The 11,122-nt window shown below is 57.7% G+C and overlaps 2 protein-coding genes and 1 long non-coding RNA gene across 3 annotated transcripts; 2 read left to right on the forward strand and 1 right to left on the reverse strand.

The window, feature by feature from the left end:
* The first annotated feature begins 300 nt into the window (after positions 1–300).
* Positions 301–2,098, forward strand: LOC121851413 (autophagy-related protein 2 homolog A-like). Its single transcript, XM_042345247.1, has 3 exons — positions 301–492; positions 1,458–1,610; positions 1,769–2,098. Exons 1-3 carry the CDS (start codon positions 301–303, stop codon positions 2,003–2,005), a joined length of 582 nt encoding a protein of 193 aa, XP_042201181.1. The 3' UTR covers positions 2,006–2,098.
* A 2,434-nt stretch (positions 2,099–4,532) lies between these two features.
* Positions 4,533–5,667, reverse strand: LOC121851416. The gene is made up of 3 exons (XR_006085897.1): positions 5,543–5,667; positions 4,994–5,065; positions 4,533–4,762 (listed from the first exon to the last, which is right to left on the reverse strand). It is a non-coding gene; the product is annotated as an uncharacterized LOC121851416 (long non-coding RNA).
* A 373-nt stretch (positions 5,668–6,040) lies between these two features.
* LOC121851420 (atypical kinase COQ8A, mitochondrial-like) lies at positions 6,041–7,986 on the forward strand. Its single transcript, XM_042345280.1, has 4 exons — positions 6,041–6,145; positions 6,663–6,728; positions 7,217–7,303; positions 7,455–7,986. Exons 1-4 carry the CDS (start codon positions 6,092–6,094, stop codon positions 7,731–7,733), a joined length of 486 nt encoding a protein of 161 aa, XP_042201214.1. The 5' UTR covers positions 6,041–6,091; the 3' UTR covers positions 7,734–7,986.
* Positions 7,987–11,122: the final 3,136 nt, after the last annotated feature.

Here is an 11,122-nt window from a genome sequence, read left to right on the forward strand (position 1 = left end):
GGGGCTGGGATGGGGTTGGGGGGGGCTGGGATGGGGTTGGGGTTGGTGGGCTGGGTTGGGGGCTGGGATGGGGTTGGGGGGCTGGGATGGGGTTTGGGTGCTGGGATGGGGTTGGGGTTTGGGGATGGGTCGGGGTTTAGGATGGGGTTGGGGGCTGGGATGGGTTGGGGCTGGGTTGGGGTTTGGGATGGGGTTGGGGGCTGGGATGGGGTTGGGGCTGGGATGGGTTTGGGGCTGGGATGGGGTTGGGGCTGGGATGGGGTTGGGGTTTGGGGGCTGGGTGGGGCTGTACAGTGACTGATGTCCTCTCTCTCTCTCTCTCTCTCCCCCACCCCAGTCCATGGGCTCAGAGACCTGTTCTGGCTCCCGATCGAGCAATACCGTAAAGACGGGAGGATTATGCGGGGTCTGCAGAGGGGGGCAGCTTCCTTCGGCACCTCAACAGCCTCGGCTGCCCTCGAGCTCAGCAACCGACTGGTCCAGGCCATTCAGGTACCCGGGAGAGGGGAGGGCGAGAGAGGGGGAGAAGGGGGAAGAAAGGAAGATGGAGGGAGTGCAAGGAGAGAGAGAGAGGGAGGGAGGGCGGGAGGGCGGGCGAGGGGGGGAGAGAAGAGAGGGGAAAGAGAGAGAGTGAAGGAGGGGGCTAGAGAGAAAGGGGGAGAGAGAGGCCGGGAGGTGGGGAAGAGAGGGAGGGAGGTGTGTGTGTGTGTGTGTGTAGGGCAGGGTGTCTCAGTCTCTCTGTGTCTCAGTCTCTGTGTCTCAGTCTCTGTGTCTCAGTCTCTCTCTGTGTCTCAGTCTCTCTGTGTCTCAGTCTCTGTGTCTCAGTCTCTCTCTGTGTGTCTCAGTCTCTCTGTGTCTCAGTCTCTCTGTGTCTCAGTCTCTCTGTGTCTCAGTCTCTCTGTGTCTCAGTCTCTCTGTGTCTCAGTCTCTCTGTGTCTCAGTCTCTCTCTGTGTCTCAGTCTCTCTCTCTGTGTCTCAGTCTCTGTGTGTCTCAGTCTCTCTGTGTCTCAGTCTCTCTCTGTGTCTCAGTCTCTCTGTGTCTCAGTCTCTCTGTGTCTCAGTCTCTCTGTGTCTCAGTCTCTCTGTGTCTCAGTCTCTGTGTCTCAGTCTCTCTCTGTGTCTCAGTCTCTCTCTGTGTCTCAGTCTCTCTGTGTCTCAGTCTCTCTGTGTCTCAGTCTCTCTGTGTCTCAGTCTCTCTGTGTCTCAGTCTCTCTCTGTGTCTCAGTCTCTCTGTGTCTCAGTCTCTCTGTGTCTCAGTCTCTCTGTGTCTCAGTCTCTCTGTGTCTCAGTCTCTGTGTCTCAGTCTCTCTGTGTCTCAGTCTCTCTGTGTCTCAGTCTCTCTGTGTCTCAGTCTCTCTGTGTCTCACTCTCTCTGTGTCTCAGTCTCTGTGTGTCTCAGTCTCTCTGTGTCTCAGTCTCTCTCTGTGTCTCAGTCTCTCTCCCTCGCTGTGTGACAGGCGACAGCAGAGACGGTGTATGACATCCTCTCGCCCACCCCCCCCATTACCAAGGCCTTGACTGATCGCAGACACCTGAGGAGATCGCGGAGAGGACAACAGCCGGCTGACCTGAGGGAGGGGGTGGCCAAGGCTTACGACACCGTCCGAGAGGTAATCCCTTCAGCCGAGCGTCTGAAACCCTCTCACTGTCTCTCTCTCTCTCTCTCTCTCCATCTCTCTCTCTCTATCTCACTCTCTCTCTCTCTCTCTCTCTCACTGTCTCTCTCTATCTCTCCCTCACTCTCTCTCCCTCTCTCTCACTGCTACAGGGCGTGTTGGACACGGCCCTCACCATGTGTGACGTGGCCGCCCGGGGGCACGAGCAGAAGGGGCTGACGGGGGCGGTGGGCGGGGTCCTGAGGCAGATCCCCCCCACGGTGGTCCGGCCTCTGATCGTGGCGACGGAGGCCACCTCCAGCCTCCTGGGGGGCATGAGGAACCAGATCCGACCTGACGCCCGCAAGGACGACAGTTTAAAATGGCGATCGGAGGAGAACCGGGAATAGTGAGCCTGGAAAACCAGCCGGGAATAGCAACCCGTGAAGGCCTCTCCCGGCTCCGACACTGACTGACTCTCTCTCCTCCCGGGCAAAGCTTTTTTTCTTTTTTTTTTTGCTGTTCGTATGTTTTTTCCGACACACACGGAAACCCGTCGCCGTGACCGGTCGGGTGTCTGACGCACACACACACGGAAACCCGTCACCGTGACCGGCCGTGTGTCTGACACACACGGAAACCCGTCACCGTGACCGGTCGGGTGTCTGACGCACACACACACGGAAACCCGTCACCGTGACCGGCCGTGTGTCTGACACACACACACACGGGAAACCCGTCACCGTTGACCGGCCGCCGGGTCTGACACACACGGAAACCCGTCACCGTGACCGGCCGTGTGTCTGACACACTTAAGAGTCTCCAAACCCGACCGAGAATTCCCCACATTCCCGGCTTCACATGGAAATCCCAGAGAGGGATTGTAGGAATGGAATGCGCTCTCTCTCTCTCTCTCTCCCTGTTGCGCGCTCTCTCCCTGGAGGGCCACACAGGGAGAGAGAGAGAGAGAGAGAGAGAGAGTGAGCGCCGATGTGGGGCTGAACGTGGGAACTTCGCTGCTTCCCGGACAGCGAGTGAGGGAGTGGGTCAGAGTGACTCACTCCGAGTCAGACTCGGCTAAACTGTTACCGGTGGCAGTGGGGCTGTGTGTGTGTGTCTGTGTGTCTGTGTGTGTGGGTGTGTGTCTGTGTGTGTGTCTGTGAGACTGAGAGAGTGTCTGTGTGTACATGAGTGTGTGCCCCCCCACCCTCTGGAACTCCATCCCACAGCCCCTCGCCCCCTTCCTCCCTCCCTCCTTCCCTCCTTACACCCCTCCCTCCCTCCCTCCCTCCGTCGCCTCCTTCAAGACCCGTCTCAAGACCCTCCTCATCGACCGCGTCTCATAACCCAGGTATCTCAAGTCTGTGTGTGCGCCCTGTGTGTGTGTGTGTGTGTGTATGTGTATGTGCATGCTGTGCGTGTGCACTGTGTGTCTGTGTGTGCGCGCGCTGTGTGCGTGCGCTGTCTGTGCGTGCGCGCGCGGCGTGCGTGTGCTGGTTGCGCGTGCGCACTGTGTGTTGCGTGCGCTGTGTGTATGTGCGCTCTGTGTGCGCGCGCTGCGTGTGCGTGTGCGTGTGTGTGTGTGAGCTGTGTGTGTGTGTGCGCGCTGTGTGTGTGGGGTCGAAAGTGGGAATGGAGTGGGGTGGGGTGGGTGGGGTGGGGTGGGGTGGGTGGGGGGTGTTTGTGACCCGGTGCTGTGTTCATGACTGTGAGATTGATGGGTATTACATGTGTTATTGTGTATAATACAAACCCACTGTACATAAACAATACAATACCTTTAAAAAGTGCAATTATCAAACAACAGACCAACCGCCTGTGTGTGAAGGTACATTTGTCTCACACTGACCCCATATCAGGAGGTAATATCTGTGGAGTATATTAATGATCATTGTAATTCCCTTTGTTATTCCAGGAGACAAAACTATTTATTTTACACGGGTTCTGACCCCAAAACACACACACGGACACCTGTCACCGTGACACACGGAAACCGCTGCGTGTCCAGCCCGGACCCCCCCCCCCCCCCCCCGCCAGTCAGTCAGTGGGGGCTATGGCTGTGGGGTTACCAGGGGCTGAGGGGAGGATTCTCTGCCCCCAGTGACTGGTCGGCCCTTTCCAGGTCCTCCCGTGTCTGGGCCGGACCGCCACCAGCAGTGAGTGCCCGGGGACCCTCGGCCCCTCCGGGCTCGGGAACCGGGGACCCTCGGCCCCTCCGGGCTCGGGAACCGGGGACCCTCGCCCTCCGGGCTCGGGAACCGGGCCCCTCCGGGCTCGGGAACCGGGGACCCTCGGCCCCTCTGGGCTCGGGAACCGGGGCCCCTCCGGGCTCGGGAACCGGGGACCCTCAGCCCCTCCGGGCTCGGGAACCGGGGGCCCTCGGCCCCTCCGGGCTCGGGAACCGGGGGCTCGAGACCCTCACAGAGGGAGGGGGCAGAGACAGAGAGAGAGAGACCGGCACAGACGGGGTGTGGGGGGGGGGGGAGGGCTGGGGCTCGATCCCCACATACAATCTGTTCGGAATGATAAGTATTTTGCTAAAATTAGTGTCCAAGAAGCTGTAGTGCGTTATACTAAAGGTCATCAGGAACACGTGTGTGTGTCCCTGTATGTGTGTGGGTCCGTGTGCGTGTCCGTGTGTGTGTGTGTCCCTGTGTGTGTGTCCGTGTCTGTGTGTCCCAGTGTGTGTGTCCCTGTGTGTGTGTCCGTGTCTGTCCCAGTGTGTGTGTGTGTCCGTGTCTGTGTGTGTCCCTGTGTGTGTGTGTGTGTCCCTGTGTGTGTGTTTGTGTCCCTGTGTGTCCATGTGTGTGTGATCTCACCATTCAATGTTCATCGCCCACCCCCTCTTCCCCCCCTTTCTCTGGGTGGTGGGGGGGGGTGGGATGTGAGATGTCTCAGTGCCACCCCCCACCCCCCCCCCCCACCCCACCTCTCGCCCCTCAGGTTGTCTCGGTGTCTGTGAGCCTCTGCGTCAGGGCCTGGGAGAAGATGTCCATGAGGTTATGGAGCCCCAGGAGGTATCCATCCTCTCGGTTCCCCTCCTCCCAGGGAATGTCGTGCCTCAGGGTCTGGCCCTGGGGGAGGGCTGTGGTCTTCCCAAAGTCGATCAGCCAAACCTCCGGCTTCCCCAGACTCTCGTGGACAAACAGCAGCGAACTCCCGATCACCTACAGCAACAACAACAACAACAACAACAACACTGACCACCTCTCGCGGCAGGAGGGAGAACGTTCCCAGGCCCGGGGACAGTCAGGGGCTTGGACCCGAGCCGGACAGGGGGTTGGGATCGGGAGGGCGGGGAGGGTGGGGGTAGGAGGGTGACCGAAGGCCCGGTTGGTCAGTCGAAGAGGAAGGGGGCGCTGGGGAAATGCAAGTTGTCGTCGTTGGCTTCCACTTACCTCGTGCGTCTTGAAGAAGACCGACCGACCCAAAGCCTCTTCGATGGATCTCAGCTGTTCCAGGTAACCTTTCTGCGAAAGACAATCCCAATCCCTCAGCAAACAGTCACTACACTCCATTGCTATCGGGTGAATCCCCGGGAAGCGACAGAGAGAGAGGGAGAGAGAGAGAGAGAGAGACCTCTGTGTGTGGGAGCCACTGGGCTCAGATGTAAGGATTATTGTTCTTACTAATATTTATTATTGTAATTGTCGGGGCATCGAGGGGCGGTGGGGGGGCGGTGGGGGGGGGGCGAGGGGCGGGTAATTGGAGCCGAGGTACGGATCAGCCATAGAACGGCGGAACAGGCTGGAGGGGCTGAATGGCCTCGTCCTGTTGCTCTATTCCTCAGGGTCAGACCTCGAAACGCCCACCAGACACGAATAGGAACACGGTAACGTCCTCCGCCCACCCCCCACCCCCCCTCCCGCTTCCCCCCTACACCCCCCAACCCCCCCCCCCTCCCGCTCCCCACCCCCCACCCCTCGGCCTCTCGGTCTCAGCCTCACCAGAATGTCCACCTCACCCCCAGTGAACCTCAGTAACGTGGCTGTGATCTGCTCTCGGCTCCGCGTTTGCTTAAAGTCTTTCAGGACTTTCCCATCGGCCGTCTGTAACTCAGACAATAATCACATTACAGCCCACGGTCTGAGCGGCCGATAGTGTTATTGTTATCATTGTTATTATTGTTATTATTGATGTTATTACTGTTATTATGAGGTTTTAACGCCTCTCGCCCGAAGGATGGTGTCTCCGACAATACGTCTCTCTCTCTCTCTCTCTCTCTCCCCCCCCCCAGCGCTGTCAGCCTGGACTGTGAGCTCAGAGTCCCCTACGTGTTTGTGTGTGTGTTTGTGTGTGTGTGAGTGAGTTTGGGGGGTGGGGGTGGGGTTCGAACCCACAAACTCCTGACTTAGAGGCGAGAGCGCGAGCGTCTGAGCCAGACTGACCCTCACCCTCGCCCTCGCTCTCGCTCTCTCTCGCTCTCTCTCTCTGCTGTACAGATCTGCGCTAACATCCTGAATCTCTGCCTGAGGGAGCTGTTTGAGTTTGGTTATATGCAGACCGACCCCAACTGGTCTAATTTTCTGTACGACCCTCAGTCCGAGAAGGTAGGTGTGCCCCCCCCCCCCCCTGTGTGAGCGGGGGTGCCTGGGGTGGGGGATGGAGAGGTGGGCCGGGGTGGGGGGGTGGGTGGGGGAAGAGTTTATTATTATTATTATTCCTGGGATTCGATGGGGCTCTGATCTTGACATCCGGTTCTAATAATCCTTGCATTCGGTTCCTGGGTCTTTCACGTGGGGAGGACATCCCAAAGCGCTTCACAGTGAAGCGTAGTGACTGTGCGTTTCCTGGGCCGACGCAGTCCGGTGGGGGCGGAGGTGGGGGTGGGGGGGGGGTGGGGGGTTGTTAGGCAACAAAACAATGGGGGTGGGGGCGGGGAGATGGAGAGTGGGAGTGAGGTCGACGAGAGGCAAAGGGGGCGAGAAATCTGGGATGGTTTCGAAATGGGCTCGAGTTGGGCGACAGGAAGCGGGGGAGTCAGGTCGTGCGGGATAAAGTAACTGTGTGTGAGGTGACGAGGCTGTGTGCTCCCCCCCTCACCCCCCCCCCACCCTTTGTCTACAGGTCTCTCTGCTGGACTTCGGTGCCACGAGGGAGTTTAGCAAAGAATTCACAGATGAGTATATTGAGGTGGGTGAGAGTCGTCTCTCACGCGCAACCTGTCCCATCGCAGACCCCCCCCCCCACCCTGTAGATCTCGAGCGGGTTGGTGTGTGTGTGTGTGTGTGGGTGGGGTGGGGTGGGGGGGGGGGGGGAGAGAGAGGTAAGAGGGGTCTACTTGGGGCTGAGCTGGCACCAAGGGAATCCTCCCCGTCAACTCCTGTTCACCCTGCAGCCAAAGCTCTCATCCACCCACCCACCGACCCACCCTCTCTCTCTATTTAACGAACTAACTATCTAACTGACTAACTGACTACTAACTAACTAACTAACTAGGAGGGTGGTCCTATGGTCCCGGGTAAGCATCGGGAAAGCTTGGCCAGACAGTGCGCTCTCTCGATGGCCAAGCTACGTGGGGTGTAGCTGGTTAGGTTTCCCAGATACCTGCGTGCGGACGGCATATAAATGTATGTCTGCTTGTTGTCCCCCCCACCCCCCACCCCCCCCCCCGAGGGCAGATTATCCGGGCGTCAGCCAAGCTGGACAGGGAGGAGGTGTTGAGGAGATCCATCAATCTGAAGTTCCTGACGGGATATGAAACCAAGGTAGGGAACGCCGGGCACCAGTGGTGTAATAATAATAATATTGAGCTCTCAACGATGTGATGAGGCGCTACATCAAATCCAAGGATGATTATTATTATTTTTTGGGGTGTGATGCTCCCGCTGATGACCTGTTGTTACCCCTCCCCCACAGGAGATGATCGATGCCCACGTGGAAGCTGTGATCATCTTGGGCGAGGCCTTGGCTTCCAAGAAACCCTTTGACTTTGGCAGCCAGAGCACGACCCGGCGCATCCACTCCATCATCCCCGTCATGGTCAACCACCGGCTCACGCCCCCGCCAGAGGAGACCTACTCGCTCCACCGCAAGATGGCCGGCTCCTTCCTCATCTGCACCAAGCTCAGGGCCCACATCGCGTGCGGCAACATGTTTGAGCGAGCCTACGCCAATTACTGGGGGAGAAGGCGATAGGATTCCCCGGAGAGCGAGGAACGGGATTTCAGGAGGAGGAAGGCTTGGGGTGGGGGGGGGATGGGGAATAGGGCGGAGCAGGAGGAGGGGGAGGTCACCAGCTCAGTGTCGCTCACGCTCCCCTGGGTCTCTCTCTCTGCCAGTGGTTCTGCCGCCCTCGGTGTCTTCAGTTCAGACCATCCCAGCGTCCATCCCGCAAGAGGCTCACACAGAGGTGCTATGCATTTGCTTTAGAGTAGGACTGGAGTTGGGGGGGGGGGGGCGGGGGGGTTTGTGTGCGTAGTCCAGAGTGAGAGGTTCCAGGTCAGGGTGGGAGGCTGTGGGGAGAAAGAGAGAGACTTCATTCTCTTTTTTCCTCCCCGACATCTTTAAAGTCCGCCCCGAACAACAATGGACAATGTAAACGTAAGCCGAACAGGCTCAGATGGGGGGCGGGGGTGGGGGGGGGGGGGGGTGAGCGAGGTTTAACGTCTCACCCAAAGGACGGTGGCTCTCTCTCTCCCTCTTTCTCTCCCCAGCACTGGGCCTGTGAGAAAGGGCCTCAAAGTATCCTTTACCTCAAGGGTCAGTGGCCGGGGTTATGAGCGAAGGACAGTTGAGGCCTGGACACTGGGAGTCCTGGATAGGACGCAGCTTAACGCTGTCTCGTTGGTGGGCGATGAGAACATAAGAACTTTGTTGGCGTAAGAAGGCCGAGGTCCATCCCGTTCGACTTCCACCATCCGGCAGTCGCTCGACACGTCGCGCCCCAAACTGTGCACCGTATCCTCTTTCCCCGGGTATTATTTCCTGACAGAAATCGATGGCATTCCCCCCCTCCCTCCGTCTCCCTCGCGGGCCGTGTGCCCTGGTTCTGCCGGTCAGTACAAGACACAACAGCTGATATCGTGGTCTCCGCAGGATTCCAGTCGCTCTGGAGTTTCAAAGACGGTGACCCTCGCGCCCCTCGGGCTTCGGGGAGGATCCTCTGATGAGGTTGAAGAGCATCGAAACATCTCATCGTCAACTCTCTTCTCCCCCAAGTTTGTTCCTCCAACTCACTCCCTCATTCCTTTCCCCTTCTTCAACTGATGTAATTGTGTGAAAATGTATATATGGGGAGTGGGAAAGGGAGGGAGGGGGAGAGGAGGGGGGGGGAGGGGGGGGGGGAGGCGGGAGGGGAAGAGAAGGAGATAGTTTTGAAATTTCAGTGTGGACTCGGAATGATTTTAGGCACATTTCTCTCTCTCTCTCTGTAAAAACACTTGTATAAATAGTGACTCACACACAGAATTGGGAGTCTGGTCTCCATGTCGGGTGTGAAAGTGGCTCAGAGTTGATTTCATGAAAATATGAAAGAACTGCTATTACTTAATTACTCCGAGTAATAACGAAACGTGGCTTTTTTTTTCCCACTTATAATAATAAAAAGAAGAATCGGCCGCGGGTCTGACACACACGGACACCGGGGTCAGCGTGAGCAGCTGGAGGCTGATACTCGGCGAGGGGCAGTGGGAGAGGGACAGGGGCCCCTCAGTAAACTCACAGAGATCCCAACACACAGGACCGAGTCCCCCAGAGACCTTGTGGGGACTATGGGACACCTCACTGATCCAGGGAGCAGCCATTGCACGATCCACGTGACCACACCAAGTACAATTAAACGTTTGTGAGAAAAACAATTTCCACGCCTGTGAAAACTTTTGACGGATTTAATTGACGCAAGGCACGAAAATACTGTTTAAATTTACACATTCCCGTGTGAAAAAGTGAGTCAGGACGCTTAATATTTAAGAGGACTGCGTCACGTTAGTGAGAATTTGCGCATCGAGTGTGACCGCTCCTTGTAAACCCTGACTTGTAAAGAGAACAACAACAACAAACAGTCCTGGCATTTGATAAAGCGCCTTATCACATCTTCGAGACGTCTCAAAGCGCTTCACAGAATTTACTGTACAGTGTAGTGACTCTACAGTTTGTGGGCGAAACGCAGCAGCCAATTGCGCACAGCAGCGTCCCACACACAGTCGTGGGCTGAGTAACAAAATTATTATTTTTTTAAGGGAAAATCGATCCACCGATCGACCAACAACCGGGTTCCTACTCACTGCTGAGTAAACAGAGGTGTGTAGTGTAAGGAAACTATTTTCCCGGCTGAGGATCAAACCCAAGGCCTCTTGCTTTCAAGGCTCTAAATGTTGGAATTTCCTCCGAGAGGCTAAATCGGGAGCAGGGAATGGCGGGGTGTGGGGGGGTGGGGGGGAGTGGTCAGACTCCCGCTCAGTGAATACCTTTGCTCTCTCACTGTTCCACTTTGCCGTTGGCGAGGTTCTGGCTGGTGGCAGGGAGGCTGGTCTCTCCTCTGGCACAGACAGGCTGCTCAGCAGAGCTCGGCGTAGGACGTGGGGGCAGGAGGGCCCGGCCGGAATATCCCCAAAACCTGCCAACACGGTGAAAATCAGCTGCCGCAAAACACACAGTCACCACACTGTACAGTCAATCCTAACTCTGTCTCCAACTCCCGCTGTCACTGACCTGGGGAGTGTGGAGGGACACACAGTGTAGAGGGAGCTTTACTGTGTGAGAGCTGTAGAGAGGAGGTGATGTGACTCACCTTTCTGCACCACGTCCGGCAGCCCATACGGCTCGTACTCCGTGTCGTCGAAGGCCACCGACAGGTGCTGTAGAAACCCCCGTCTCTGCAGTAACTTCCGGGCCAACTCTGCCGGCTCCACCTTCAGCCCCAGCTCCGTTGGCTGCATTCTCGCTGTGTGTAATCGCACTCCCTGCTCCCCACCTGTCGCCTTCCTGCCGGTCCTTCTGCTCGTATCCTGGTCAACGACGCCTCTCGTGTGGGGGTCTCGACCTTTTGTGTGGGGGTCTTGGCCTCTCGTGTGGGGTGTCGGCCTCTCGTGTGGGGGTCCCGGCCTCTTGTGTGGGAGTCTCGACCTCTTGTGTGGGAGTCTCGACCTCTCGTGTGGGGTCTTGCCTCTCGTGTGGGGGTGTCGGCCTCTTGTGTGGGAGTCTCGACCTCTTGTGTGGAAGTCTCGACCTCTTGTGTGGGTGGTCTCGACCTCTTGTGTGGGGGTCTCGACCTCTTGTGTGGGGTCTCAACCTCTTGTGTGGGAGTCTCTACCTTTTGTGTGGGAGTCTCGACCTCTTGTGTGGGGGTCTCGACCTCTTGTGTGGGGGTCTTGGCCTCTCGTGTGGGGGTCTCGACCTCTTGTGTGGGAGTCTTGGCCTCTCGTGTGGGGGTCTCGACCTCTTGTGTGGGAGTCTCTACCTTTTGTGTGGGAGTCTCGACCTCTTGTGTGGGTGTCTTGGCCTCTCGTGTGGGTGTCTTGGCCTCTCGTGTGGGGGTCTCGGCCTCTCGTGTGGGGGTCCCGAGAGCTTCTTGAGTCTCAGGCTCT

The sequence above is a fragment of the Callorhinchus milii genome, unplaced genomic scaffold, assembly GCF_018977255.1.
Source record: "Callorhinchus milii isolate IMCB2004 unplaced genomic scaffold, IMCB_Cmil_1.0 Scaffold37, whole genome shotgun sequence".
NCBI classification, from domain to species: domain Eukaryota; kingdom Metazoa; phylum Chordata; class Chondrichthyes; order Chimaeriformes; family Callorhinchidae; genus Callorhinchus; species Callorhinchus milii.